The sequence below is a fragment of the Columba livia genome, chromosome 19 (assembly GCF_036013475.1).
Source record: "Columba livia isolate bColLiv1 breed racing homer chromosome 19, bColLiv1.pat.W.v2, whole genome shotgun sequence".
NCBI lineage: Eukaryota > Metazoa > Chordata > Aves > Columbiformes > Columbidae > Columba > Columba livia.
Genome location: NC_088620.1, coordinates 9,734,697 through 9,762,654, shown reverse-complemented (window position 1 = coordinate 9,762,654; position 27,958 = coordinate 9,734,697). Strand labels below are relative to the sequence as shown.

The window sequence follows — 27,958 nt, the reverse complement described above, 5'->3', positions numbered from 1 at the left end:
AATAATAATAATAATCACAGGAGCTGCTTTAAGCGGTCGTGGAGACCATGCAGGCAGGGCTGGGAACACCGAGAACAGCGGGGTTTCCTTCAGCTGCGTGTGCTCGGGTACGGCGAGGAGGTAAAATGCCACCTCTGCCACGGGACCCTTTGATTTAGTAACCGGGCAAATGGGGGCTGGGGAATGCACATTTAAATGTTTACCCCACCAGCTCGTGGACCCTCTCGGGAGACGCTGGGGAGCATGAGGAGCATTATACGGGTCTGTGAATAATGGCTCAGGGCACACCAGGTGATGCCTGTTCTGCTCGTGTCCAGCCTGAATCTCGCTCCTTTAGTTTAAAACATCACTTCTTGTCCTGTCACAACAGGCTCTGCTTAAAAGTCTGTCCCCATCTTTCTTATCAGCCTCTTTGAAGTCCAACAAGGCCACACTGAGGTCTCCCCAGAGCTTCTCTTCTCCAGCTGAACACCCCAGCTCTCTCAGCCTGTCCTCCAGCAGAGCTGTTCCAGTTTCGGGTCATTCCTGTGGCTCCTCTGGCCCCTCTCCAGCAGGTCCACGTGTGTCCTGTGCTGAGCACCCAGAGCTGGACCAGCACTGCAGGGGGTCTCACCGGAGCAGAGGGGCAGAATTCCCCCCATGACCTGCTGGCTCCCATCCCTCAGGTGTGTCACCTGCACCGCTCAGCTTGGTGTCACCACAAACATGCTGAGGGTGCATTCGATCCCACTGTGTCATTGATGAAGATGTTAAACAGTGCTGGTCCCAGGACAGACCCCTGAGGGACACCATGTGTCACCGGTGTCCATCCACACATGGAGCCACTGACCACGACTCTCTGGGTGTGACTGTCCAGCCAGTTCCTCACCCACTGTACAGCCCACCCATCAGATCCATATCTCTCCAGTGCAGAGAGGGATGTTGTGGGGGAATGTGTCAAAGGCTTTACAGGAGTCCAGACGACATCCCTGGCTCTTCCCTCGTCCACTGAGGTAGTTGCTCCATCACAGAAGGCCACAAGGTTGGTCAGGCAGGACTTGCCCTTGGCGAAGCCGTGCTGCCTGTCCCAAATCACCTCCCTGTCCCCCGTGGGCCTCAGCGCAGCTTTTAGCAGGATCCATTCCACCATCGCCCCAGCCTGCCCTTCAGCTGCAGTCTCTGCACTGAGGATTGTTTCGAAAACACACCCACCACAGTAAAATCCAATCGAGTTTATTGGTTAATTATATACAGGAGATTCTTTGATATTCACAGTAATATCAGACAAGTTACCTCCACAAAGAGCAAGAGTAAAAACCAAAATGACAAGTCCACTGTAAACAAAACTAGAAATCCTGCTGGATTTGGTGGGACTGGCTCCAGACGAACTGAAAAGGCACTCGAAGGAAAACAACAACAGCTGGACGCAGCCCGGATGCTTTGTGCACTTCTTCCAAGATGATAATCCCGAGGCACAGCGCGTGGAGAATAAACATCAGAGTACAGACACAGGACGTCACATTCCAAGCATGCTACACGTGTGTTGACATAGGAATTTAATGTACTCAAGTCTCAAAACCTTCCCCCAGGCACCACAATGCGGGTTTAGTGTTATGGGAAGTTTAAACCCGGCCGGCAGGAGGGCGGCACTGCCCCAGAAGCCGTCGGCAGGAGGGAGCGCAGGTTTTGCTGAGACTCTGGCAAAGCGAACAGCAACCTGGGCCAGGAACGGGGCAACCGGTGGCATCGGGTGGACCGGGGGAGGCTGGTGGCTTCTCTGGATTGTCACCGCTGAAGCAAAAGAAGCTGAAAAGCCAAGACATGGCCAGGACACGTCCCCTTGTCAGCTGTGCCTCGCTGTGTCACTCAGCTCAGAGGTCACAGCCCTCCATGCTGTGTCCTTAACTATCTTTCCCTCAGACCTCCCCAGCGCCCGGCCTGGGCTCCCAATTCTAACCGGGCTGCTCCCCAGTGCTCAACGCGTCACCCTGACAGGCTCTGGAAGGTCACTGAGGTGCATGGGAGATACTTGGGGACCTCTGCCCGACTCCTGCTCCCCAGGTGACAAGTGCCAGGTCAGCGTCACGCTGAGGAAGCTCCGTGCCCTCCTGTGTGAGCGTGGGCAGGAGAAGCCTTTGAAGGCAGAGGTGTTCATCCTCAGGGAACCATCTCAAGGGCACAGATGCTACACACAGAACAAGGCAGAAAAACTAACATGAGAACCGAATTTATATCATAAAAGCCTGATTGTCAAGTCATCCGTCTTTGAACACTTCAATCCAAGAATTCAAGTCTGGTCACTTCAATACAAGAAAAGTGGCTACAAGGGAACAGCAAGATCAGCCCCAGCAGAGGTTCCATTTCAGAGGAAGACACAGCAAGAGGTCTGTGAAGTAACTAATGTCACCACGCAAAGCCACTCATGTCCATACCCTATAACCAGACATCCCAGAACGGCAACACCTCTGACTCACTGAAGAGACCGATCAGAGCGGTGTCTGCAATGTGGGCTCTGAACTCCGTCAGCGATTGAGCCCCTGCAGTGGAAGCTTTCAAAACACAACCAACCATCTCCAGCGCTTAGCTGCTTCAATTTTCTCTGAAAAACACCAACATTTCCTTGCCGCTCTCACACAGGGGTCGGAACGGTCTGTTTTCTGCTCTCAGAGAGGCACCATTGCACAGAGGGCACAGATTTCACCTTCACAACAGATGCAGAGAGAGGGTATCAGTCTGTCCTTCTGCAACCTGTCAGACATCCCTCCCTCCGGAGATCAGACTGAGGAAGAGCTCTTCCTCCTCCTCATCAGGAGCTGGCTGTTTTCCATGAAAAAACCTTCGCTTCTTTCACCCAGATGCAAATTTGCTACCGAAAGAAACTCTTCAGAAACCCAAGCCTGCTTTGTCTCCTTTTATTCCGTATTTGCCCTGCCCAAAGAAAACAAGATGTCCAGATAAATACCTGGCATCAGCCCGGGATGGGCAGCTTTATGTGGTGCAATTCCAGATCCAGGTAGCATCTTCGGAGAAAAAAAATGCTGCTGCATGTGCCCAGATACTTTAATCTCAAAAGGATTCCCTGTTCTCACGGCACATCCCACACGTCAGTCCCGGTCTGAGCTGGTTTTCAGAGCCCTTTGGAAAACTCCACCGTGTTCCCTTTCAGCCAGTCGCTGGCACAAACGGGCATCCCGGGCGGAACGAAGGCTGCAGCTTTGCACCGCGCTCTGCACAGCCTTCCCTACAACAAGAAGCAGAATTGCTAAACCCTAGAAAACTAAGCACGTTCTGGGCATCACACGCGCAGGACGCTGGTTGTCCCCATCTCACAGCCTGTTCTTCCTGTGAACTGTGCAGAACTGACAGCACGGAATGGGAAGGTGTTTGTTCTACACCACTTGTCCACCTCTGGTACCAATCACCCTCACACCTCTGAGTTAACAAGGTCACAGCAAGACTATCAGGACAAAGAGGAGGCACCTGGGTTAGGAATACTTTTTAATCAGCCCAAGCTACTCCAAATTCCACCTGAGACCAAAGGCTGCTGTAGTCTAATCTGTTCTTCCTTCTCTTCCCCAAGTCTCTCCTTTACAGGAACATGGTTGTTTTACTTCATCTCAACCACGGAACACCCTCTTCAGACATTTCGGCCTTCAGTGTCGTGAAGTCATTAGTTAGTTCTTGCCTCATTTATAGAACTAGTTGTAGCAAATCAAATTCTAGCTCTAGATCCATCCAGGTGCGATTCAACGTGACATAAATTCGGGTTCAATGGTTTATTTAAAGTCTTTTTGCCCTGTAAAGACCCAATTGTCCTGCATCTGCTCTGTGTTTTTCCATGATTGGGAAGTGAAAGCAGCCAAACCCAAAAGTTATCACTTGAAGCTGAGAAAAGCTGCTGGATACACCAGAGGATTAACAACACTCACGGTACTCTGATGGGCTTGGGACAGACTCATGGGCTTGGGGACAGATTCATCTGGACTCCCCGAAGCACACGGGTCACACACTGATTTCCTTGCCAGGACACACCTGAGCGTGTCTGATGTGCAGCACCAAGTCTTCCTCAGAGGCTGAGTCCTTCTGCAACAGAAGGCGTCATTGGCCCCAAAAGCCACAATGCCAGGAGATTCCTTCCCCGGCATTATGTACATATTGAAAAAATAATGGAAATTCAAATAGCCATTCGCACACGTAGGCTCTGTTGGCAACTTTGCTCTTTACCTACAGTTCATAAAACCCCCAGAGATGAGCATTTACAATTTAAAAATAAAATGTTTCGTTTCATAAAAGAATAATTTCTACATTTCTGTCAGCCAACTAATTTCAATCACGGCATAATCTAAGAATAAAGCAAATCCTAGCCAAGAACGGCCACCACGGGACCCTGGGGAGCCAACCCTGCTGCCAGCCCGCAGCAAGGGGGAGCAGCGTCCCCAGCCGCTCCCATCCCTGCAGCCCAGCGAGGAACTTGTGAACTCCAGCTGATTTTCTTTCTATTGTTTCTCTTTCCGCTTAGGAATGATCCAGTCCTGGTGACGGCTGCGCCTCGAGAGAGCAGCGGGGTGGAGAGGCTCCTGGGCAGCGCCGGCGTTAATGGCAGTGCTCCGTGATATCCACCACAACGGCCTTTTTCCAGCTGAAGAAGAAATAGCCCGTCCCTGCTCCTGCGGCCACCGCGATGCAGAGGTACCCGTTGTACGTCATGAAGATGAGCATGAGGAAGTAACTGACCACGACCTGGATGACGTGCAGCACGGTCTGCAGGAGGTGAGGGAAGCTCAGCATCTGCTGTCTGAGAACACAAAACCCAGAGAACGGTCAGCAGGCGGGAAAACGCACATTTCCAAAGAGAAAACTCAGCTCTTGGGCTGCCAGGATGCCAAGGTGGGCGTGAAACAGCAGAGGATAACCCAGCAGGCTGGGCACAGGGTTCTGCACGCGGCTGTCACTTGGAACTGGGCTTTTCCCCACTGAGCTGACCGATAACCAAGCAAGCGTGGTACTCGCTGGAGGACAAAGCTTTCAGCTGAGCAGCAGACTTCTACAAGCGTGTTTTACCCTGCATTCAAACACAGAATGGCTGCTTTTCTGAGTAGAGGCTTTGACTACCCACCAACAGAAGGATCCTAAATATTTTCTATCAGGCTTACTGGCTGTAACACCCAAACTCTGTTCCTGAGAACTCTGCAAATGTGTTTGTTACTGCTCTAGCGAAGAAACAAAAAGTTTATCTGACTCCTTGCTGCTTTCTTCCTTTTGTCCCCCATCCTACGCAGCGGCCAAGTGACTCAAGCACAGTGTCCTCCAGCGTCAACCAGTGTCCCAATCTGGAACCAATGCACTTTGCAGAGAGTAACATCGGCTGCATAAAGTCTTTTCTGTCTCCGCTTTTGCCTTTGTCACCTGCTGAAGAAATTTGTCTTAGAATGAAGCAAAATTCTTACCCAACGGTTTTGTGCGTCTCCATCAAGATCGTGCCATTGGGACCCGGCACTGGCATGGAGTTGTAGCGGATGCTGACTTGGGATTTCCGGAGCAGACACTCTCGGGCGATTTTAAGGCCTTCATAAAACATGGCCAGGAAGAAGACGGCCACAAAAGCGCCAGCCATTTCTAACAAAAGAGGAAACATCATTGTATCTGTGCGGCAAAAGGCGTTTGCTTCAAAACACATCAGAAGAGACACCGTGTGATTCAACAACCGCCTCACACCGCGCAGGCTGTGGCCGGGCTGTGCGCGCACATGTACAGATGGTAAATGTGATTTCACCCACACTAACTGGAATTTCACCCATGAAGTGAAACCAGCCATCACTTTTGTTAATACGACCAGTCAAATTCTCGAATTATACAAACATCTCCCTTTTTCTTTCACCCCACAGATGCCATTTGAAAGAGACTCAACGCAGCATGCCTGCATATGTCTGGCATAAATAGCAAGGTTATTCCTGAAATATTCATCAATTGCAAATGTTTTATTTGGACTGGACAAGACAGTTTTACTAACCTCCAGGAGAATTGATTTTAAGTCCAGAAAACAGCAATGGCACATTCTCATAGCTGAAGTGGAAGGTCATAGCCTGCCCAAAACACAAAGAACACCAAGATGAGCCCAAATAGCTCATCATGAGAGGGAGCTCACAGCAAGAGTTAGCAAAGGCTTTTATACTGTGACATTTGGATCATTTCAGCTGGTCACTAGATAGACTCGAAGAAACTCTTCAGTAAATCTAGTGTAACACACACACAAGGCATGGCTAAAGCTGCTCTGGGTTCCTTTTCAGGTGGGCAGCTCTTTCCTATGGGAAACAGAAGCTTAAATTCAGGTACAAGAAGGACTATTCCATATAAGCAGGACCACAGCTTCCCCTGGGTGAAAATAAGCGCTCCTGAACCTACACGGGAAACGCGGTGGGAAGAGATGTCAGTGATCCCCGGCCCGTTGGGGTTCACATCATCTCCCCACCCAGGTGGACAAGGCGCAGTTCAGCGTGTCTTGAGCACAGCTGCGTACGGCGGTTTCACACGTAAAGTGCTCACCGACCTAGAGGAACTTCTCTTTGAACTCTGCACTTTGCTTAATTACAGTTATTTGCTAAAGATCAGGATTATGATTAATTTCAGCATCCCTAAGAATCAGCAGACGTTCATTAGCCCCAGAGCAGAAATTACTATAAAATATCTTTTAGACAGTGCTTCCACTTCTTTAATAAATTTAACATTCTTACATTTCAAACAAAAACCACACAAACCAAAGAGCATTATAGCCTAGTTCCATAAACCACAGCTGAAACAGAGCCTGTTACTTGGTGCAAGCGAGGAATGGGGATAGGCACATATTAAAATGTACCTATTTACTTCCTTCCCTGACAGTGCAAGGCTAATTCCAAATCCTGTGCAATTTATAACCATTTTCAGTTCCAGGGTAAGGCAGCGTCCTTTAAGCTGTCCGTTGACAGTAAGAGCACTTGTCACTGATAAAGAAACAGCATTTATATGGAAATTAACAGATCAGAGAATGCCAACACTGAGCTGTTAGATGGTATGAAGAGCTTCACAAGGACATTGGTGACAATGCTGGACCACAGGTTCCACCAGCACTACTGGGCTACGTTCACAAAGGGGAAGGGCTGTTCTAGTCCCCTCTTGCTCTGACACCGTTCGCAACATAAGTAGAAGCAGCGATTCTCAATTCCTTCCTTGGGGCACAGGGCTGGCAGGAAACTTTAACTGAAGCCTTGCAAAATCTGCTCCTTTTCAACTGAAATGCACACTCCCTCCTCTCCTTTCAAAATTCAACCACAAAGAGCCATGTTTTAATAACCTGAAACTCACTCAAAAGTATTTAGAAAAGGGAGAAAAAGCTGAAAAGAAATTCCCTAGAAGTGGCTACACACAAACACAGATCCTACGGTCATCTCCATGGCAACTCTGGCCAGGATCTCTGCAAAGCGCCGGTGATGCCAACATGCACAAGTCTGAACTTGTTTAAATCTGAGTTAGCTGGAGCAGCAGGAATCCGGACCAACACGGCCCTAACACTGTGGCAAAGGGCCCTGGTAGCACTGTGGTCCCCAAATCAAGCATGTACTTAAAGTTCAGGAGGGAAAGGGCTCAGAGGTTGGTCCCTGCAGGTCAGCACGATCCATCCCACTACTGTGCAACCCTCTCAGTGTCCATTAAGGGCCTTTCTAACGCTAACAGCCTGGAGAACTCTGGCCATCTCCGTTTCTTGCAGGAAAATGCTTACTTTTCATTTCTGCCTTTAGCTGGCTGGAGAGCAGATACCAGCCTGGCTGCTAGGAAGGTTTCTGCAAGGAAATACCATTTTGCCAAAGGATCTCCAGCTCTGAAATACATTTAGTGTCGCGCATCACCTCACGCCGCTCATTTCAGAAGAGCCATGATGGGGTCTGTGTTTTAACTGGATTGATTCCTGCCTTCCAAAGCTAAGTTTAATTTCCAGTCCTCAAGACCATGTTCTTCAAGACGACAAGTACTCTGAACCACAGACAAGGCGAATCTCTCTCGTTAATGATGACTTTTCCACTTACCATCATCATCATGTCGTGACCAGATCCCGGGGCTGCCGTTGGGTGGTGATGCTCGGGAGGATGCGTGCTTGGCGACATGGAGCCGTTCCCGTGGTGAGACATCTTTGCAACAGAGCTATTCAAAAAGGCACGTAGAAGAGACCCTGAAAAATAAATGAAAAACAAAATAAACAGCAGCACTATTTTAAACAGGAGATAGTTCCCCTGCTGCTACTGCAAAATAAAATACTCTAAGCCACTGAGAACCGCTTCTGGATAAACTCCTGCAGCGCCCTCACGGTCCTGCGCTCCGACGCCAGAGAACGCGCAGCAAAGCGAGCGGGACAGTTTAAAGGAGCTGTGTCCCTGAGCTTTACATCATCGTATTGCCGCACCATCCTAAACATTCTCGCCAGAAAGGCAGCCTAATCCGATTGCCACAGCACATGGGGACAAGTGCTCAGGATAAAGGAACATTTCTTATCTCTAAGAGGAAATAAACCAAGTCTCTTCTCAATCACAGTCATGACAAAAGTATCTCAAGCCCCATTTTAAATTGCGTATACTAAAGGATCAGATTACAGTATTTCTCCTAATTGACAGTTATGCATTTTATTGGGAACATGTTTAATGAAGAAATTATGTTAGGTGGTACAAAACGTATCACCAGGCAAAGGTCTGCAATAGCCCCAGGCAACCCCATTTCATTTCCATGAGCTTTACATTGTCACATCTTCCCCTCTAATCACATTACACACAATGAGAAACACTCAAAAGGTTGCTGGTCGAAAGGCCTAATCTGGTTACTGCAAATCAGGTATGTCTGGATACACTCATTAAAAATAAAAATACACCCCATGTGGCCATGGCTTCTGTGCTCTGCACCCAGCACAACTCGGGATGGAAGCGGGGACAATTTCTGGTGCGAAATGAAAGGTTACCCGGTAGAAACAGCAACAGGAGAAAAAACAACCTGGGAACACCAGACAGTTCTGAAGCAAGAGCATCTGTCAGCATGATGGAGCCAGGCAAAGGCAACCCTGGGACAGACCATGTCCCTCGCGACAAGAAAGGCCTTGAGGTGCTGGAGCAAGTGGAGAGAAGGGAACGGAGCTGGTGAGGGGCTGGAGCACAAGTGTGATGGAGCGGCTGAGGGAGCTGGGGGTTCAGCTGGAGAACAGGAGCTGAGGGGAGACCTTCTGATCTCTGAACTGCCTGAAAGGAGCTTGGAGCCAGGGGGGTCGGGCTCTGCTCCCCAGGAACAAGCGCCAGGAGCAGAGGAAACGGCCTCAAGTTGCGCCAGGGGAGGTTGAGGTTGGATGTGGGGAACAATTTCTTCCCCAAAGGGCTGTGGGGCATTGGAACAGGCTGCCCAGGGCAGTGCTGGAGTCACCATCCCTGGAGGGCTGGACAGACGGACATGAGGTTCTCAGGACATGGGGCAGTGCTGGGGTGGGTTATGGTTGGACTTGATGATCCGAAAGGTCTTTTCCAACCAAAATGATTCTATTATTCTATGAAAGATAAGTAAGTACTGACACTGCTGTACTAGACCCTGCCTGGAATACTGTGTAACCTTCCAGTCTAGTCTGGCACTCAAAACCAAATGAAATAAAAAACAAAGTACAGACACTTATCCAATTAAATTATTTTTTTTTTTAAGAGAAGAGACATACATCCTTCCAGATAAATCATCAGGAGTGTTTACAACTTGGACAAAAGTTTTTTAAGCTAAAAGACAATTTGGTGTTTGAAGAGATAGGCAGGAGTATATTTAGATTGGAGAAGGGAACGGAAACTCTAGAAGAGCTTTCCAACCTGAAATAGTACAAACAAAACCCCAAATGGCAGCCAGGTGATGCTGGAGCTGGTTTGGTTTGTGACAGTGGCCTTCTGTCACAGCTGTGCAGGAATCGCCGGTGGCCCCGGACACGCAGCCTTTGTCAGTGACAGTGACAGCATCAGTGACGGGGTGATCTCAAAAGGCTTCGGAGGTCAATTTAAAAAGAGCAGTGAGAGAAGTTAAAGATTTGGGATGATAAGGAGGAAAGCAAGTCAGTGGTGCTGGGCAGGAACTCAAGAGAAGGAATTAACGCTCCTTGCAAACACCGGAGTTAATCAATGCAAGTACGCACCTGTGTGCACCCAAGTCAGCTGCAATAAGCTGCACACAGCAAAGGTATTTTCTGCATCTCTGCAGGTGAAGTTCGTAGCCACTTATTGCATTAGACAACTTCACAGTAACCCCCCCAGAAAATTAACTTGTAATGGCACTGCTAAAAGCAGTTTGTACTCCCTGTCCATATTTTTCCTACTGTTATTTAGCTCACCCTGTCTCCAAACTGTGCTTAAAAACCAAGACCAGAAAAACAGCTCAGAAAAATGCTGAGGGGGAAGAAAGAAGAGACTAATGCAAGGAGCAGCTCCCCTGACACGGAAAAGCATTGCCAGAGGGCACCTGCAGAACCAACAGCGGGACTTTCATGTGCTTTTAAGATTATACTGTTTCAGAGATTAAAAGTTCAAGCCCTAGAACTGAAGTCTTAAAATAAAAACACTGGGGAAAAGAATCCTCTGCCAAGACACACAAACTTCAAATCATCCCTTGCAGCGGGGAAGGAAGAACAGCCGGAGAGCTTTGCACCCCGGGATCAAAGAGATGTGCTGCAAGAGGAAAGACGTGAGGGGAGAACCGCTCCTCTCCCCCACCAAAACCAAAACCCACACTCCCTCTTCTTCTTTCAGTTGACTGACCCATTGCCTTTGCTTTGGATGCAACATTCTCCCGAGTGACTACTGCCCAGTGCCATGATTCATGCATTTTAGGATCTCATGCTCCTGTCAGACTGCAGGTTCCGATACGCTCCACAGAGGCCCTGGCTGTTCGCCGGCTTAAAAACTCCCTTGTGTCCATCTTCTCGGTAATTTACCATCACTGGTCTGCAGAAAGGGAGAAACAGCCCATGTGTTCTCTAGATACAGTGTATGAGCAAACAAGGTCAAGTATTCACTAATGGTTGGGTTTGGTACGGGTTTGGTACAGGTTATGAAGAGCACGTTTGGTGCTCCCACGTGTAGGACCCTGTCACACCAGCGCTCCAACGCCAAATCCGACCCCTGCTGCCGCTACCCAGCGCTGAAAGACGTTTCTGAGATCCTGAAAAGGATGGGAAATTAAGTAGCACAAGACAAAATAACCAATAGTGAGCAATTTCAGCTTTTTGTGTTGCTAAAGGTAACAACACATGGATGAACTTCTGTTTAACAATACACCACTTCCAGTGGAACAGCCCAGAACAATCAGTTACAACTTTGGAGGCCTCTACCTGTGCCTTTGGGTAAAAAACAGAATCTGGGGCAGCAGCAGGTTAGTGGCTGTGTAACCTTAATATTTCAAGCTGCAAATCTCCGGTTTGCTTTTGCAGACTCCTTTTTTTTTTGCAGAGACAAGCTGACTGGCCCACAGCTGTGCATACTGTGAAAAGAAGGGCACTGTTTTCAACAAGTCAGACTCTATACCTGGCAGAAAAAATCCACACAGACAAGCTTCTATTATCGCAAATTCTTTAAAGAATTTAGGTTTAGCCTTGTACAAACCCTGCACTTCAGCAGCAGGTATTTTTGTCTGAATGGGTGACCTGACCTCTCGACTGCTGCCCGCTCCGCAGGTTTGCACAGGAGGCACTGGAGCAGATTCCTGAGCACAACCCCGGGATGTTTTGTACTCTGTGACAGATTACAGTGTAAGAAAACAAACAGGGTGGGACAGGAGAGACAAAAGAGGAAACTCTCCCCAGGGCTATTCTTTTTCTTTCTTCCTTTCTTTCTTTTCTTTCTCTCTCTTTCTTTCTCTCTTTCTTTCCTTCTCTCTTTCTCTCTTGCTTTCCTTCTCCCTTTCCTTCCTTCTGTCCTCCTTTCTTCCTTCCTTCCTTCTTCTTTCCTTCCTTCCTTCCTTCCTTTCCTCCTTTCTTCCTTTTTTCTTCCTTCCTTCCTCCCTTTCTTCCTTTTTTCTTCCTTCCTCCCTCCCTTTCTTCCTTTTTTCTTCCTCCCTCCCTTTCTTCCTTTTTTCTTCCTCCCTCCCTCCCTCCCCCTCTGTTTGCTGTCACCCCAGTCCCCACTGGCTGTCACCACAGCCCCCATTCCACGACCCCTCAAATTCCTAAGGAACCCAGCAGGACTCAGAGCCGCGCACAGGACTGCTCTCACTTCAAGCCATCGCGCTGGAGCGGGCCCGGGCCAGCACGCAGCAGGCTCTGCTCAGAGGCTTCTGTCCCTGCAGTGCCACCTTGGGAGCCCAGCAAGCCAACTGGCGTCAAGGAGATGCAGCCAGGAGCGGGATCTGACAACAACAAACTGTTAGCTCAGGTTCAGTGTCAGCACTTACACCCTCCACCAATGTTCAACCAGTGCTGCCTCATCTCACACATACAAGGCAGCCACGTTTGCAACTCCAGGGCACGGAGAAGTGGAGGAAGAACAGGTATCATGGCAGCGCACGACAGAAACAAGGGAAAGCCGCTTTCTCAAGCAGGTCTTGGCCACGCTTGCCAAAACCTCCAGCAGTTTCCCAACCTACTGCTTCTCCCGTTAATCCAGAATCCTGCCACTCCACAGCAAATCATGTTTTTTGCTGTGGCAAACAGCCTGCCAGACACCCAGGGGAGATACACCTTTAATGCAGAAACATGACGGGCTATGGGAAGGATCTGCCAAGCTCCCAGAAAGTACTTTACAAATCAGCTCGGTCTGAAACACCGTGTGCAAACAGAGCTTCATAGTCACACTCAAAAGGAATGAAGCCTCTTCCCAAATCCAAAATCTAACAGGATTAACAACGGAACCCTAAATCAACGGCCATTAGAGCAGCAAGCTCTTCCTTTCAAAACGGTGCCTCACCTTTCCCATGCCAGTTCTGAAAAAGCAAGAAATGAAATTGATTTCACTGGCTCTGCCCAAAAGGACCAGAGCTTTACAAAACACCTCTTCAGTCTCCTTTACACTAGTTCCACAGGGACAGATCCTGCTCCACATTTCTGCCTCGCACAGCTGGAGCGATCCTTACCCAGGGTCCCTCCACCAGCACTCTGGGCAGCGAGAACAGGTCCCTCTCTTCTCCTGAAGAAGTGAAAAAGATCCAGTAAGATTTACTAAGATTTCAAGTGAAAGCTCCTGAGAGAAATCCAAGGGAAAAAGATTTAAAAGAGCAAGTTGGAAAGGCTTGCACATCAGCTATGTCTGAGTCTTGCGTGACACAAAGGAACGCTACATATAAAATACGTAATTAATGCAACAGGCAACCAAAAGGGATCAGTGCTCTACTTACGGCAGTCCAGCTGGCAGACTGTGAGCTCCGCTGGCTCTGAGCTTGTGGTCTCAAGCCCAATCCCTTTTCTTAAAAAAGTGCAGTGGGAGGGGGAGCCGGGTGCCTGCAGACACTGCAGCTCTGTTCGCTGCCTGGAGCTGCGGCCGCTCACCGGGCTGAGCTACTCATCATGAGACCCAAGCTCTGCTGCTGCTTTCTTCAGTTTCCTGGCAAACTGGACAAATTTAACCGCTTCCTTTCCAAACGCGTGGACTTGGGGCGGCTCCTCCGGGATGCCAGGCTCAGCTCCAGAGCTGCCCAAAGACACAGCCCAGGGACGGCTCATCTACCTGCTCATCTCTAGGAGTAACCAGCAACAGCAGCCAGAGCCCTCCCAGGGTCAAGCTATATAGACACATTTTAAAGATACGGGGAACAAATAGATCATTCTTCAGTAATGCAATATAACGTGTTTTACAGATACACTGTTGTTCTCCAATGTCAAAATCCCCCTCGGAGCTCTCTCGAGCAGCCTCAGCAGCCCCAGGGCTGAACTCAGACACTGCGCTGTGCCCGGCACACCTCTGTTTTTCCCTTGCGCAACTCCAAAGAAAGAGCTCTTCGTGCTATATTAAGAATTTAAGGGATGTTTGCAAGGTCCCAGAACTGTCTGGCTTGGCCTGGTACTGCGTCACCACCCCAGAGTCCCAACCAAAAGCCTTTACCAGAAATTTAAGGCTTCCTAAAAGCTCAACACACTAAAAGGGGCTCAGATGAAGAGCCAGAAGGAGAAGGGGCAGCTCAGGAGAGGAGCTCTGGTACACTTTGAGGGTTGTCAGGCTGCGTTAGTTTGTATTTCCTGGGTTTTGTCTGTGACCAGAGAAGCTTGCAAATCGACTCAAAGCAGATCAGCGGAGTCAAGCAGAAAAACACACAGTGTGACAGCGGGCACATCTCCCTCTCCGCCTGTGAGCAGAAGGGACACGGCTGAGCTATTTACACAGGTGGGTTGTAGAAGCTTTTGAAGGAAGACGACAGGTACTCTGGGGGATGTGCAGCTTGAGATGCCAGAGAGTGGAGAAGGATGGGCAAGAAAAGAGCTGAGCAGGGCTGCTCTGTGTCCGGCTTCAAAAGGGGACGATGTCCGGGCAGACACGCAGAGATGGAATCAGCCAGCAGGGATGTCAGAGGCACAGCCAGGCTGGCAGCACATGGAGACCAGATCTTCACCAAGTGGAGTCATTATTCTGTCTTCTCACACCTATCTGAGCTGCAAAGCTCTGTCCTTCAGGGCTCCTGGCTGCCACTGTCTGCTTATTTCATTCTTACTAAATCTTTGTGTTTCTTTCCCACGTTCCAGACTTGTACCAACACACATTTGTCCCTCTCATTATAGGGCTGCACCCCCCACGTGACTATCGCACAGCACTCACGAACACAGAACAAAAATAATGAAAAAGAAAGTGGGTCCAGTTTCAGGCTGTGGATTGCTGGCTCACACAGGCTTCCTGGAGCTGCGCATCATGATCTGGCAGCTCGGTGCAGTTATATACATCAATCAACTTTTAATTAAAATGAAGATTAAAAGAAGTTGAGGAAGTATTGAAGGCTGGTTCAACCCTGAAGGTCCTGTCCTTTGCTCTGAACCAAAGCAACGCTCAGCTACACACCGAAGGCAAAGCTGGTCACCTTCCCTGCGCTCAGTCCCTGTTACCAGCGGGGCCGGAGCTCTTCCTCTCAGCACGGCCACAATCGTGTCCCTTTGATGGAGTTTATTTTCATAGCAAACTTGTCTGGTCACCTGCTGTTAGAGACCCTGCTTGATCTGCTTCCCTAGAAGCGGACGGTCGTTCCTAATCTTCCAGCTTCTGCAGACTCCGCAGGAAATCTCTAGATCTTTGAACAACAACACAATAACGAAGGACAGGCTGTTCTTTACAGGACAATGCACTGAACTTCATGAAGCGGAGCATCACGCCAGCCCATGTCGTTACTAACGGGCAAAATGAAGCAAAAGGCAGCAGAAAACAATCCTGCAGAGCAGAAAACCTCAGACTGCGAGACTGAGAACATCGGAGGATGGGCTGAGAAATGCTGGCAAGAGATTTGTACAGATGGAGAAAATAATGGTGAGGTAGGCAGGCTGAGCAACAAGCGGAGTCCTCTCCAGCCAAGCTTTTTGCTCAGCCACAATGAAACTACGGGAGTAAGTGAAGGATGCTCCTGAGAAACCCGGCAAAACTGAGGAGTCCTTACCAACATCTTCCTGGCTGGAACCTCATTTCTGTGGGAGATGTCTGACATGCACAGCCCAGGTTCAAGCACCTGGAACGCACACGAAGCTTCACATTGAGATCCAGGAGTGACTCGCTACTGTCTCACCAAGGGTCCCCACCTCCATCCACCTGGCAGTTAGACTAGACGATTGTTGTAGGGCCCTTCCAATTTAAGTATTCTATCCTAATTCTATTCTGTTCTATTCTTATTCTAACAGTTCCTCTGCTTGTGCTGGCACATCTCAGTCCTTGCCTCAGTAGAGCAGGTAAGATCACTTCCACAATGACCACATCGACCTTTAGCAAGAGGTGACAGAACCAACGCGTCGCTCCTTGGTTTGCCTCTTTTTCTCACAAATTCTAGGTCAGCAATGCAGCAGGGACAACATCAGCACAGGAACCAGTAGAAACTCCCCTCACCTACAAGAGAATCCTGGACACGCTCCCATGCTGACTAGTGAATATCGAGTTTTCCTTTGAAAGAAGAACAGCAATTTTAGAGACTGATCCGTCGGGCCAAATTTTGGGGTCCCCACCTCCACATGCTCTCCAGGCTGCCCCACTCTTGGCAGGACATGAGGCAATATCACCATCTCTTCGGCACCGCAGCAGCAAGCTGCTTCTTAGCTTTCCCTGTACAGTGCTACACATGAAGACGTTTTTGGAGGTGTGCAGTAGGCTTTCGGGCTCAGAACGCAGCAACGGGTACATCTGACTAGATCGTTCCATGCCGTTGCAAATCCAACACAGGCCTTCCCCTGACAAAGCGGCGGGAAGGGCACAATAGCAGGAATGACACGGGAACTGGAGCTGGCAGCTCCTGTGAACAGCCCAGGCACAGACTTGCACAACAAGCCCAGTGCTCCCGTCCCGCAGCACTGCTGAGCACACGCCTGTCGCAGAGGGTGGCCCCAGGGACTTAGTTTTGAGTGACGGACAGATGCTGAAAGCTGTCATGAAGCCAACGATGGTCGGTGAACTATGTGTGCAGGGATCTTATCCACATGAAGAATGGCCAGGCGGGACAGAGCAAACAAGTTTTGGAGAAACCCACGTCAGAAATGATGTGAACTGAAGCACCAGCAATAACCTGCTACCATCCTGATAAAACACGAATGCTTTCAACCCAACCGATCCCAAATTAACCTGAAGTCCCCAGTGGGACGCTTTCAAAGGATCTGAGCATATCCTACCCCTGGCTGTCTTTGACAACCCCAGTTGGAGAGACGATTATAAGCTGAGCAAATCAAAAGTGCAGTTGAGGGAACAAAGCGCAGCTCGCCTGGCCCAGAGCCACCCACCCGCTGACCAGAAGCAGAAGGCCAGGAACAGACATGTTAACAGCAAATTGGTTTGGTTTGGTTTGGTTTTTTACTGCTAACAAACGCCAATGAACAGCGTCAGTATGCAGAAAGGTGAGATGCTACACCAGCAGACAGTGAAGTCGAACTGTGACAAGGGTGATACCAATCAAAAGGCACTGGGATCTCTTCAATAGTTCAAAATTTGCCTGTTCACCCCTGAGCGTCACAAAACTTCCCCCTTTTTCACATCACCTCCACCAGAACAGCACGAACCCCCAGCCAGCTCCTCTCACCAGGCACAGACAACACGGACCTGCAAGTGCCAAGGCCAGAGCAGATCAGCTCTACAGACCTGACTTCTGCACTCAGAGTCACAGAATCCCAGAATGTGAGGGGTTGAAGGGCCCTGGAAAGCTCATCCAGTGCAATCCCCCATGGAGCAGGAACACCCAGATGAGGTTACACAGGAAGGTGTCCAGGCGGGTTGGAATGTCTGCACAGAAGGAGACTCCACAACCCCCCTGGGCAGCCTGGGCCAGACTCTGCCACCCTCACCAGGAACAAGTTTCTTCTCAAATTTAAATGGAACCTCTTGTGTTCCAATCTGAACCCATTAACCCTTGTCCTACCGCTGGTTATCACTGAGAAGAGCCTGGCTCCATCCTTCTGACGCTCACCCTTTACATATTTGTAAACATTAATCAGGTTGAAGCAGCAACTTGACATGCTCAAGCCCATCACGAGCACAATTTCTTCCACTCTGTACACACACAGTATTTTCCCCCTCCTTGTTTTCGTTTCTCTATTTCTTCTGCCACAATCCTTTCAGACCTTGTATCTGCTCTGCACTGTTTATTGTGCTCCTTTCTGTCTGGACAGATGATACGATACAGTCATCCCCCTTTCCTCACACCCAACAGCACAGAATTTTCTGGAGAGCAGCAGAACTGAAGCACCTCAGAATATCCAAGATCTGGGGAGCGAACACCAGTCTCACGGCTCCCAAAGCGGAGAAGCTGCCACACCAAAGCTGAGTCAGGCACACATCTGGAGGGAAAGGCACGGCCTTGGAGCTGCCACAGCTGACAGAGGATGCTACATTACCATGTCTTTATAAAACATCCAGGGTGAAAGGGCTCCTACAAAACCACGTCAGACACCAGTATTCCTTATAGCCACCATCAGCATGAATTCAGAGCTAGTACTAACAAGTTTCCATCAAAGGCAATTCCCGGGAGGCATCTAGAGAACCTCTCAGCACTCCCCGTGCACATCAAAGACTTCTGAAGCAATTCTCCCAGAACCGCAGTCTGACATGTCACTTTATCGCAGCTTCATCTTCCCCAAATCATCACGGGTATGAAACACTAACACATAACACATACTGAACTCACAGAATACCCTCCCAGCATTCGGGGAGGAGGAACCTGAGCGCCTTCCCTTCCCCCAGGGACGGGGCTGTGTTTAAACAGAGATAAAGCAGAACAGCTTAAATCCCAGTGGCCCAGCAGGCTGGGTGGGATGCAAGAATATGCTGCCTGCTTACCATCTGCTTACCGTGCACAACGCTCACCCAGAAATCACCCCAGGACCCCCTCGCTAAAAACCGCCGAGCGCTCGCTTGTCGGCCGCAGAAGCTGCCTGACCCTCCTTAGCGGTGGAGAGAAACGGGACAGCAGTGGGGAAGAGGAGACGGAAAAGAAGTGCCATGTGATTCGTATTTTCCAAGATTACATAACTTCTTGAATAAATAGATACTTCCTTATCCTCCGTGGCAGTTTGTGCGGAGACATTACACAACCGAGCACAGGAACGGCGACCAGGGAGACGTGATCCATATGGATGTGATGCATACAGCCAGAAAGCTGCCTCACCACACACTGAGGAACGAGAGGGACAGAGTCCTGAGCCTTGCGATACTCTTCAAAATCTTTTTTCATCTAAAAAGAAATTAGCATTTGGAGCAGTATCTCGCAAGATACATATCCTGCAAGATTAGACACCTTCTGCTTCCTTCGAAAACCCACACCTAGTGAAGCATTTGTGTTCCTATTTTACATACCCTAATGAAGAAGAGCTTCTAGCATGTATTGTTCTACCTACAGACTTTTTTTAAAATGAAGGGAAAACTGAACTTTTGTGTACAAGATTCTTCACCGTGCTCGCTAATCGCTGCAGGTTCACACCACCTGCACCGCTGGTATGTATGAAAAGGAGCCAGCCTGTCTGACACAAAAAACCTGTCTCTGTCCAGAGGGTAAGGAGATTGATGCTTGTGACACCCACAGAAGGATTCAACCTATAAGGAACGCCAGACATGTCGGGATGCAAGCCAAGGTACTACTTGCAAGTTAAGATCTGATAAACCATTGCTACATGGTTTGCTGAAGTGGGAAGGACACACATCAGGCTAAAAACTACAAACAGCTCTGACCAGATTTATTTCAAACGGTGCCTTCCAGCTTTAAACCCTGTAAGATTGTAAAATAACGTCAGGAGACACGAAAAGAAACCAGAGTCAGCAAGTGCATTCCCAAGTAAGCAAGGAGGGGTTTCATCAAAATGCAGTGTGGCTCAATAGGCCCTAAAAGTGCTTTACCTGGGCTTTAATACAGGTGCGAGATTACAGCTGCTATCTGGCAACCTCATAAATACCTCTGTCTCATGCAGATAAAACCAATGCTGAGGGTAGTAAAATGGATGGCATCGGTTTATCAGAGGTCTCATAAAAAGGAGCCTGAAATGCATCACAGATGATTCAGAAGACTCACAGCAGATTCCAAGATCTCACCCGACTTGCCCTTGTCCCAGGAGTCACCACGGGGCGACCTGCGGTTCAGATTTTCAGCCACAGAACCACTGAGGTTTAGGGGATCTCCTGAGATCACCCGGTCCAGCTCCCCCGCTCCTGCAGGCTCAGCTGGAGCAGGGGCTCAGTCAGCTCCCATTACCCCTGAGCGTGATGACAACGCACACACATCACAGACTCATCAGTTCCTGCAGGGATGGTGAGGAGCTGCTGTGTGCTCTGGAGGCCGTAACGTGTGGACCTAGACCCAGGTCCCGCAGTCACACTAAAAAGCTCCTGTTCTTCAACATTTCACCCCGTGAATCCTTCGGCAGAGAAATCTTCCCTGCAGTGAACTGGGGCAATGCCCAAGGCACTGCAGCGTGCTGGTAACAAAGATGGTTTTAAGCTAACGGATCAGCTGATAACACCCCAGCCATGAACACAAACCTGCACACGCAGAAAACAAGATCATTCTTCCCCTCACACATCATAACCAGAATTAGCCCATTTGTACAAATTCTGGAAGAAAACCACCTTCCAGGACTCCTCATTAATTAAGGTTTAAGAATCCATTCCACACACATGACACGAGACATACCGATTTAAGCAATTTGTGTAAGTTTTCCCATCTCCAGCATCACCACACACCCATCACAGGGAACCACCTTCATTGTGCACCAGCTCCCACCACCCACGAAAACTTCTTTGAATAACAACCCCGGGAGCACGTTTCACTCCTTTCTTTTCATATTGAAGTAGTTGTTTGTCTACAATTACTCCTTAGATGTGTGTCCACGTGCAGACGCAGCATTTTAAGGCGGCCATGCAACCATTCACCTTCCCCGGAGCTGTCCCGGCCCAGGCTGTGCCGGGCATTGCCGCAATCGCCGCGCGTTGATGTCAGCTCCTATGGAACACGCTGGCACTTCCAGCTCTGGTGCGTCAAGGTCACCTGTTAAACGCAGGCTTTCCAGTGGCTTTTCCACCCAACAGTTGGCAAGACTGACTTTTAGAAAAATACTTACATTTTTCCTGCTTGCAGAAGGGAAACGAATGCGTGTTCATTTAATTTTGCATCACCAGCTACAGTCCTCAAAACAAAAGCCTGTTCTACTGCAGCCAAGAATCAAATTCTTTTGTACTTCAATTGTTCAAAATACCTGTTGTTTCGAGAAGCCTGAAGCTGTTTCTGAGCAAAATACAAGGTAGAACATAGGTCACCATGAGCAAAATCCATTCCACAGTGTTTTTAATTAAGCCTAGGAAGTCAATCTCTGTTTTGGCTGATGGATAAGATCATAATATACATCACCAGAAGCACTTTCCATGATCTTGTATAACAGCAATGGTATGGAAGATGGGAGTAAGGTTTCCAGGTAGTAATGCAAATACTTGTAAGAATTCAGAGAAGAAACTCATAGCCCTAACCCAGAGAACAGAGCACCTCTACATTTTCACTAGTGGAAATGCAAAATTCAACCCTACCTTCACTCTCTGTCAGCTCAGCGAGGTACAAAACCTCCCGCGATACCCAGAAGGAAAGGACAATCAAATCAAGCCAGGCTCTGAGAAAGAATCTGCCTTTGGAAGAGCCTCGGCCTCATGACGCTCTTCTGACAGGACTACCTCTGGGGCACGGAAAGCTACCACAAATAGCAATCAGCACGTTTTTAATTGTAGTTATGAATGACGATAAACCATTCTGAGAAAAAGCTTTGAACACCGCCTTTTTCAGCAAGCTTTCAAACCCTCGCACCGCCACGGAGCTGTTAATCCAGAGCAGAAATGATTCAGAGCTACAAAAAGCTGAGTACTCACTATTCCAGAGACAGGTTTTCCATCTCCAGGAGAGCAGCCTTGTCCCAACAGCCAACACGTCGGAGACGGATCAAAGTTTCTAAACTTTCAGATAATGCTGACAAGCAGAACGCGCATCATTATCTATATCAAAGGCTAATCATTAACCGCTGCTGGGATTTAGCTATGATCACTTTTACTCCACTTTAAGCCTATTTATTGCCTGACTTGCAGCCAATTTCAAACCAGACCCATTACTTGCAATTCAGCCAGTGGAAAATATTTGAATTCGGTTTCTCTGAGCTGCACAAAACGGAGGGAAGGGCTGAAGCAGCAGGGATTTCTGCTACTCTGCTCCATCACAAAACATTGTCAGTCCCTATTGTTACAGCCAAAAATTTCATCTGACGCAAGATAAATATTTACTGCTCAGACTAAGTAGCCCACTGAAGGGATAAGCCAGTCATGTTTGGACCAGACCAAGGATTGGAATGGTCACATAAAGCTCCACATAATACCAAAAGTGACTCCCGAGTCCCCCTCACAAGATTTCAAACATTAATTTCTGTCAGAGAAATTAGTGTTTTGCTTGCTTTTGGATATTGTAACAAAGCAAGTCGAGTTTCCTTTAGTATCTACCCCATAATGAAGAAATGTGACATTTTCACAGCTATAGGCCAGTTTTTAGAAGCTGGCAGAGTGGTAAAAAATAATGAGGCAGATGTATTATAAATTGTGCAGAGATTCTTCCACAATGTGTACAAGACAAACCCCCTTGGGGTAGTTGGCTCTCTGACGGGAAAGCTGCATCAGAAATCGCTATAGAAGAAAAAACCATGAGAAAGGAGAAAAAGTGCAGGAAGTATAGAGGTACCGTGCTCTGCAAGCCCAGTGTCATCGTAAGGGCAGTGGTTCCAAGCAGGAACAAAAGCTAGAGCTGCACAAAAAGGGACCAACTACACATGATCCTACTATCGTGAGGTACGGGAGGGTTTTACTTAAGGAATTCAGCACATGAAGGAAAGTCATGCTACTGCCAAAAGGTTTTTTAAACTACTATGTCCTACCAAAGAAGCAAAATAGCCGGAATAAAGCATATTAGGCTTTATTATCCATGTAGCAGGACATCTTATAGCCAAGGATGCTACTGTGTTTATTCCCTGTATGAAAGAGCAACACAAAAATAGCTTCACAAGTTCAACTAAACCTGTAGCAGGAACATGAGGGCAGCTGTAAAACTCCCAATTATCTCCCTTTTAGATTGTTTAGGCTTCAATTTGACTGTACCAGTAACATTTTCCTCCAGCATCCTTCAGTCTCACCTGACACCACTTTAAACATTAAGGTTCCGTATGTCCTGTGAGGTAACATTTTATCCCAAGCCAATTAAGGGCACCAAAGCCAACGGTAACTTGATTTGTGTAGAAGTCTCCTGGCAGAGAACCATGAAATCACGACTCAGTCTCTTGCCAAATCCATTAGACCAGGAGCTTAGATAAACAAGGGGACCATAAAAAAAGGCAACTGAGAAAACCAGACCAGCACTCTGAACCCACAGTGTTCCAGGGCTGGGTGTGTTCCTCAGGAGCTTGTGCTTCTACTTCCCTTATCACTTTGATGTACAAGGGTTGACGTGCGATATCAGAAAGGTACAGGTACCTCGCTGCCCTCCCACTGAGCAACAGCGACTGCTGCGGTCGCTTCCCAAGGGCTGGGGGAGAATGAACTGGATCACCTGCCTGCTGGGAGCGTCAGCTTTGAGCCTGCTCCACGTCTGTTAGTGCTTTTCTTTCCCAAGTAAAGGATGCAAGCTTGAAAACGCAGTCAAGCTGTGACAACACAGTGTCGAGTCTCTTTAGTACAACGCTTTCGGAGCAGGAAAAGTGAACCTAGGCACTAACTGATTAATCAGATCCCTGGCTCGCAGTGCGTTCTGTCCAGACACAATGCGGATGAACCCAGCCAGGAGCTGGGGGGAGCTGGCAAGCTGCACCACAGCCAGGCACACGGTGGGCCTGGGATGGCACGGAGCTGCTCCGGGATCCACGCGGAGCACATTCATCATTTGAAAGAAACCAACCCAGAAGCAGGTCAGGTCCCAAGGACTCACATCTCAGGAGGCCACACACCTTCCAAACAGCGGCTTTGCAGGCTCACACAGGAACAGGCTGCAGCTCCTAGACTCAGCGTGCGCTGCATCTTGGAGGTGGCCTGAAAGTGCTTTTTAATCTGACAAATCCAATTCCAAATTTCCTCTAACATGAAAAAAGCACCTGAAAGTCTATTTACCATACACCCTCCTTCCACCAGGAAGAGATGCATTAAGTGTTTAAAACAGAAAATAAAGGCCAACTGTCAAGCATTCTCCTAGCTAGGTTAGCCAAAAGACCTGCTAAAGATATCACAAAGCTCACAGTGCAAGCTCATGTACCTCCACCAGAGGAACAAGATTTGAATCCTTGATAAGTAATGAGCATGTGTGGGAAAAGAAGGTGAAGTGACGGGGCTCTCACGAAGTCTCAGGAGAGAACTCAGTGTGCTTGCTGTTACTTTCATGGTAAAATAGCTGTATTCTTTCCCTAGTTGTGTCCCAGTTTCTCAGGCTTGATATCAGGATGTGCGAGGCATCCAGTGAGAAGACGCCCAATCACTTAAAACATTTTGGCCTGTGATCTAGAGCTACCATGGTCTGCTATATTAATTTAGGTAAACATTCAAGTGAACAGATTAAATGCGTGTACAGCTTTTTAAACAGATTATAAATGACATTCGCATCTGCGGTACAACAATGCCTGTGGGATTTTCTAATGTTATATACGTGCAGAGCAAAGGAGCAAAAAAGTAAATTGTAAGCTATTTTCCACACAAGCAATTGCTCTATTCGGCGATCGCAGGCGCTCGCGGGCTACTGGAAATCAACAGGACCATTGGAAATAAGGACTGGTGAGACAGGGAAGAAATGAGGCATTGGGAAGGTGATATCAAAGACTGTGGGAACAGAGAAGGATAAAAAGGGGGTATTTTGGCGTAGTCCCGTTTTTCTAGATTGGCTTCTAAACCAGAACACTATTTCCAGGACCACCAAATGAAGGGTTTTAGAAAGTTAATTTGTAGTGCAGCAAAATAGGAATTTAATTTATTGACAATAACTAGTCCCATTATTCTCCTCATTAGCAGATTTCAGCTAAAAAAAAAAAAAATATCATTAGTCTCGAGGCCCCAGGACTTGATTGGGAACATTTCCAGAAAATTAGATTGAAACAAAAGGCAATGGAATAGATTAACTAAGATGGGATTTCCCAGAGAAAAGCAACAACAGAGAAAAACTAGACTGAGCCTTTTTCATCCTTCTCCAAGAAAAACCACTGCTGAGACTCCCAGCGACTTCCTGGCAGAGCTCTGGACAGGCTGCTGCTGGCAGTTGGCTTCACTCAATCCTGATGCAGATTACTGCGAACTTCAGGGCGACCTTCGGTCACGTGTGGAGAAGACAGAGCCATGAAATTTTCTTCCTGGGTACAGGGGGCTTTATAGCAAACAAAGAAAGCAAAATGGAAAAGGAGAAAATATCACGTTTTAGTCCAAAGAACAAAAAGTCTTTGCTCTGGCTGGAAAACAAGGCAGCTGAAAGGAAGCTCTTAGGACCCCAACTCAAAACTCACGGTGTGAATATGGCAGATCTTCTCAACTATTTGTACCAAAAGACGGCTAAAGATTAGTATTCTCAACACCTTCCCCTCTCCAACATTATGGTTTTGTTCAGGGATAGTCTTACTAATCCAAAACGTGAGGTTACAACGCAAAGGGGTGAGAGAAGAATCCTCCCAGACCTCTCTCCCAAAAAGGAAAAAAGCAATTAAAAGCTAAAACAAAGAAAACACAAACCTTGCCCTTGTAGCACTGCAAGTCAGAGTATGAGGCAGGGACTACACCTTTAAACCAAAAATGCAAACATGACCTGGAAAGCTTATTTAATTCCTCCTCTCTACTGGCAGAAATTATTCTAATGCTCAGCCTAGTTAAAAGGCTGCTCTAGATTAGAAATCTGATATGAAATTAAAATAACTCTATGTAGCTTCCAACAGGCAGCAAACGCTCAGCAGAAAGCAGCCATACAAAAATCCTCCGTTCTCAATATGAAGTTTTGTGGGAGGCTGCAACTCCTGCTAGTTTTATTCTTTTCAAACTTGTTGTTTGTTTGGGAGGGAGGGAAGGAGAAGAACAAACCTGCTCACTGCAGAAACTTTTGTGTTTGTAGCAAAAAGAGTCACGTTATTTTGGTACCATGCAGCACGGCAGCCAGAGCTTCACCGACATATCCACACTGTTCGGAAGCCAACGTGCATTTAAATGGCAATATTTACACATTCTTTCCAGTGCCCCCTTTTTAATAAAGGGTGGGAAAAAAAGTAATGCATAATCCAAAGCTTGATGAAAGCCTCGGGAAATATTACATCATAAATTATATGAATTGGGACCATTAAACTGAACGCCAGCTTACCCTGTAAGATCACATATTGTTACTCGTGAAGAATAATGCAAAAGGTTTATCTACCTCAGGCTCAAGCAGAGGCAAGTCAAGATCAAATAGATTAAAAGTAAATTAAATAAATACCTGTGAAGAGAGCTGAATCCACCTTTGCACAAAAGGCCACACTATTAAGCACTCCGAAGCTTAGAATTTGAGCACAAACAGGAAAAATTGGTCTGTGCCTGCAAAGTCCCGTGGAGCCGCAAGCTCAGTGCAAACTCAAATGCAGAAGAGGGCTTAAATAAAAACAAAGCTTAAATAAAAACATGCAAAGCGGCTGAGAGGTGATGCTTTCCGTAGCACTGCAGTACGTTCTTGTACCGGCACTTCACTTACGCTGAGACTTGTCAGCGGGGAAGCACGGTCACGGTGCGTGCTCAGCTCAGAGGTTCTTCACGGGACGGGAATCCTGGATTGTATCAGGACTGCTCAGTTTTTGTTTCCAATTTAAACTTTGTACTAAAAATAAGGAAAAGGTTGTACAGACATAGCATTACCTCTACCTAAAAAACAAACCCTAAATTTGAATGCAACACTGGGACGTAACCACATCGGTCTTCACTGCTTAAAAATATAACTTGACTGCCAACTGGACAGAAATACAGGAGGAAAAGCAACATCTTATTTCTTCATCTAAGGAACACAGGAACCACACCTCCTGTTTCGCATTCATGTCCACACGCTGTACTGAGCCAGGGACAATCTGCTCCCATTCGGAATTTACATCAAATTCTTGTACAACTATTGTGTGTGTGCACTGTTATGTGGTTTTTTTTAAACAGAAACAAGGCTTTTGACCCTTTGCAGGTTTCATTCTAAAAAAATAACACATTGCACAACTGAAAAGCTACTTAATGCTCCACCTTTTCCCTTTAGAAGTGAAATCACCGGTACCCCAATCATGCTGTATTGCAATCAAACCCCCGTATTATCGCAAACACAGACCTTGGAATTTTGTTCTCAGACTCCAACGTGCTAAAAAAATTTCCAATCAGTGCCAGAAAACATCCAAAGCCAGGAAATCATTCAGCCCTTATTACCATTTTGCGCTCCCTTGCATTCAGTTTTGCTCCATTTCAACACCAGCCGGTTCTAAAGTCCTGAATTCAAAGACAAGGTCTCACAAAGCACCCGGAGATACCAGCTGCTCCACAGGAAATAAAAGAGGTGTATTTCTCAAGCTACAAGGCAAAGGTGGAAAACTGCTTTAACGAGGGCCAGCTCAGATGTTTTTAAAGCCAAGAAACTCTTCTGAGTGCTAAAAGAAAATGCATTACACAGTGACAGTCCGCCCTGGGCAACTCAGAGCTACGAGAACCTGAAATCTGGAGCGCAACGTGCAGCCCGTGTGTCCGAACCTTCCCGTCCCCGGTGCCGCGGGGTCGCCACGAAGCCGCACAAGCAGAGGAACGAAATCGAAACTGCCCCTGGAGCCAGACGGGGCCACTCCGGCCCTGAGGCGGCACCCGAGCGCACGGGCAGGACAGGGACATGGCGACCCGGCTGTCACCTTGGGAACAAACCCGCTCCCGCTCGCAGAGCCAGGCCGGCAGCTCCGCCGGGAGCGTCTCCCTGCGCCCCGGGGTCCCGCTTCCCACGCTGCCCCGCGCCTCAGCGGGCTCCGCAGCCCGGCCGGCCGCCCCCAGGCCACGGACAGGCCCCTGCTCCCTCAGGCATCCCGGCGGTGCCCCCGCCGCTGACCGGCCGCCCCCGCCCGGCCCGAGTCCCGAGTCCCGCGTCCCGCCGAGAGCAGCGGGGGCGGCGGCCGCGGGTCTCTCAGGCGGCGGGAAGTGGGGAGGGGGGGTGGGGGGGGGCGCCGCGCGGCCACCCGGACCCGGCACGTCACTCACCGCGCAACCGCCACGAGAGCGCTGCTTCGCCCGCCAGCCCCGCGCCGCCAGCCCCGCCCCCTCCCCAGCCCCGCCCCCTCCGCCGTGCCCGC

The 27,958-nt window shown here is 48.4% G+C and overlaps 1 protein-coding gene across 12 annotated transcripts; it reads right to left on the bottom strand.

The window, feature by feature from the left end:
- Positions 1-1,196: 1,196 nt before the first annotated feature.
- SLC31A1 (solute carrier family 31 member 1) lies at positions 1,197-27,939 on the bottom strand. Of its 12 annotated transcripts, none has more exons than XM_065036106.1 (6): positions 27,867-27,907; positions 27,057-27,197; positions 8,037-8,179; positions 5,990-6,062; positions 5,427-5,595; positions 1,197-4,774 (listed from the first exon to the last, which is right to left on the bottom strand). In XM_065036106.1, exons 3-6 carry the CDS (start codon positions 8,136-8,138, stop codon positions 4,573-4,575), a joined length of 546 nt encoding a protein of 181 aa, XP_064892178.1. In that variant the 5' UTR covers positions 8,139-8,179; positions 27,057-27,197; positions 27,867-27,907; the 3' UTR covers positions 1,197-4,572. The 12 variants fall into 12 exon arrangements, with proteins under 12 accessions (XP_064892178.1, XP_005511833.1, XP_064892177.1 ...); XM_005511776.3 differs by lacking the exon at positions 27,867-27,907 and adding an exon at positions 26,353-26,475 and having other exon boundaries at positions 27,057-27,195; XM_065036105.1 differs by lacking the exons at positions 27,057-27,197; positions 27,867-27,907 and adding exons at positions 13,078-13,130; positions 13,339-16,273.
- Between the last annotated feature and the right edge of the window lie 19 nt (positions 27,940-27,958).

What these genes read in the sequence shown, in the direction of transcription:
- SLC31A1 (XM_065036101.1), bottom strand. Translation starts at nt 10,836, where the DNA reads ATGCATGAATCATGGCACTGGGCAGTAGTCACTCGGGAGAATGTTGCA. An exon ending in ATCCAAAGCAAAGGCAATGG is followed by an intron (nt 8,180 to 10,769) that starts GTCAGTCAACTG and finishes TTTATTTTTCAG; the next exon opens with GGTCTCTTCTACGTGCCTTT. An exon ending in TAAAATCAATTCTCCTGGAG is followed by an intron (nt 5,596 to 5,989) that starts GTTAGTAAAACT and finishes CTCTTTTGTTAG; the next exon opens with AAATGGCTGGCGCTTTTGTG.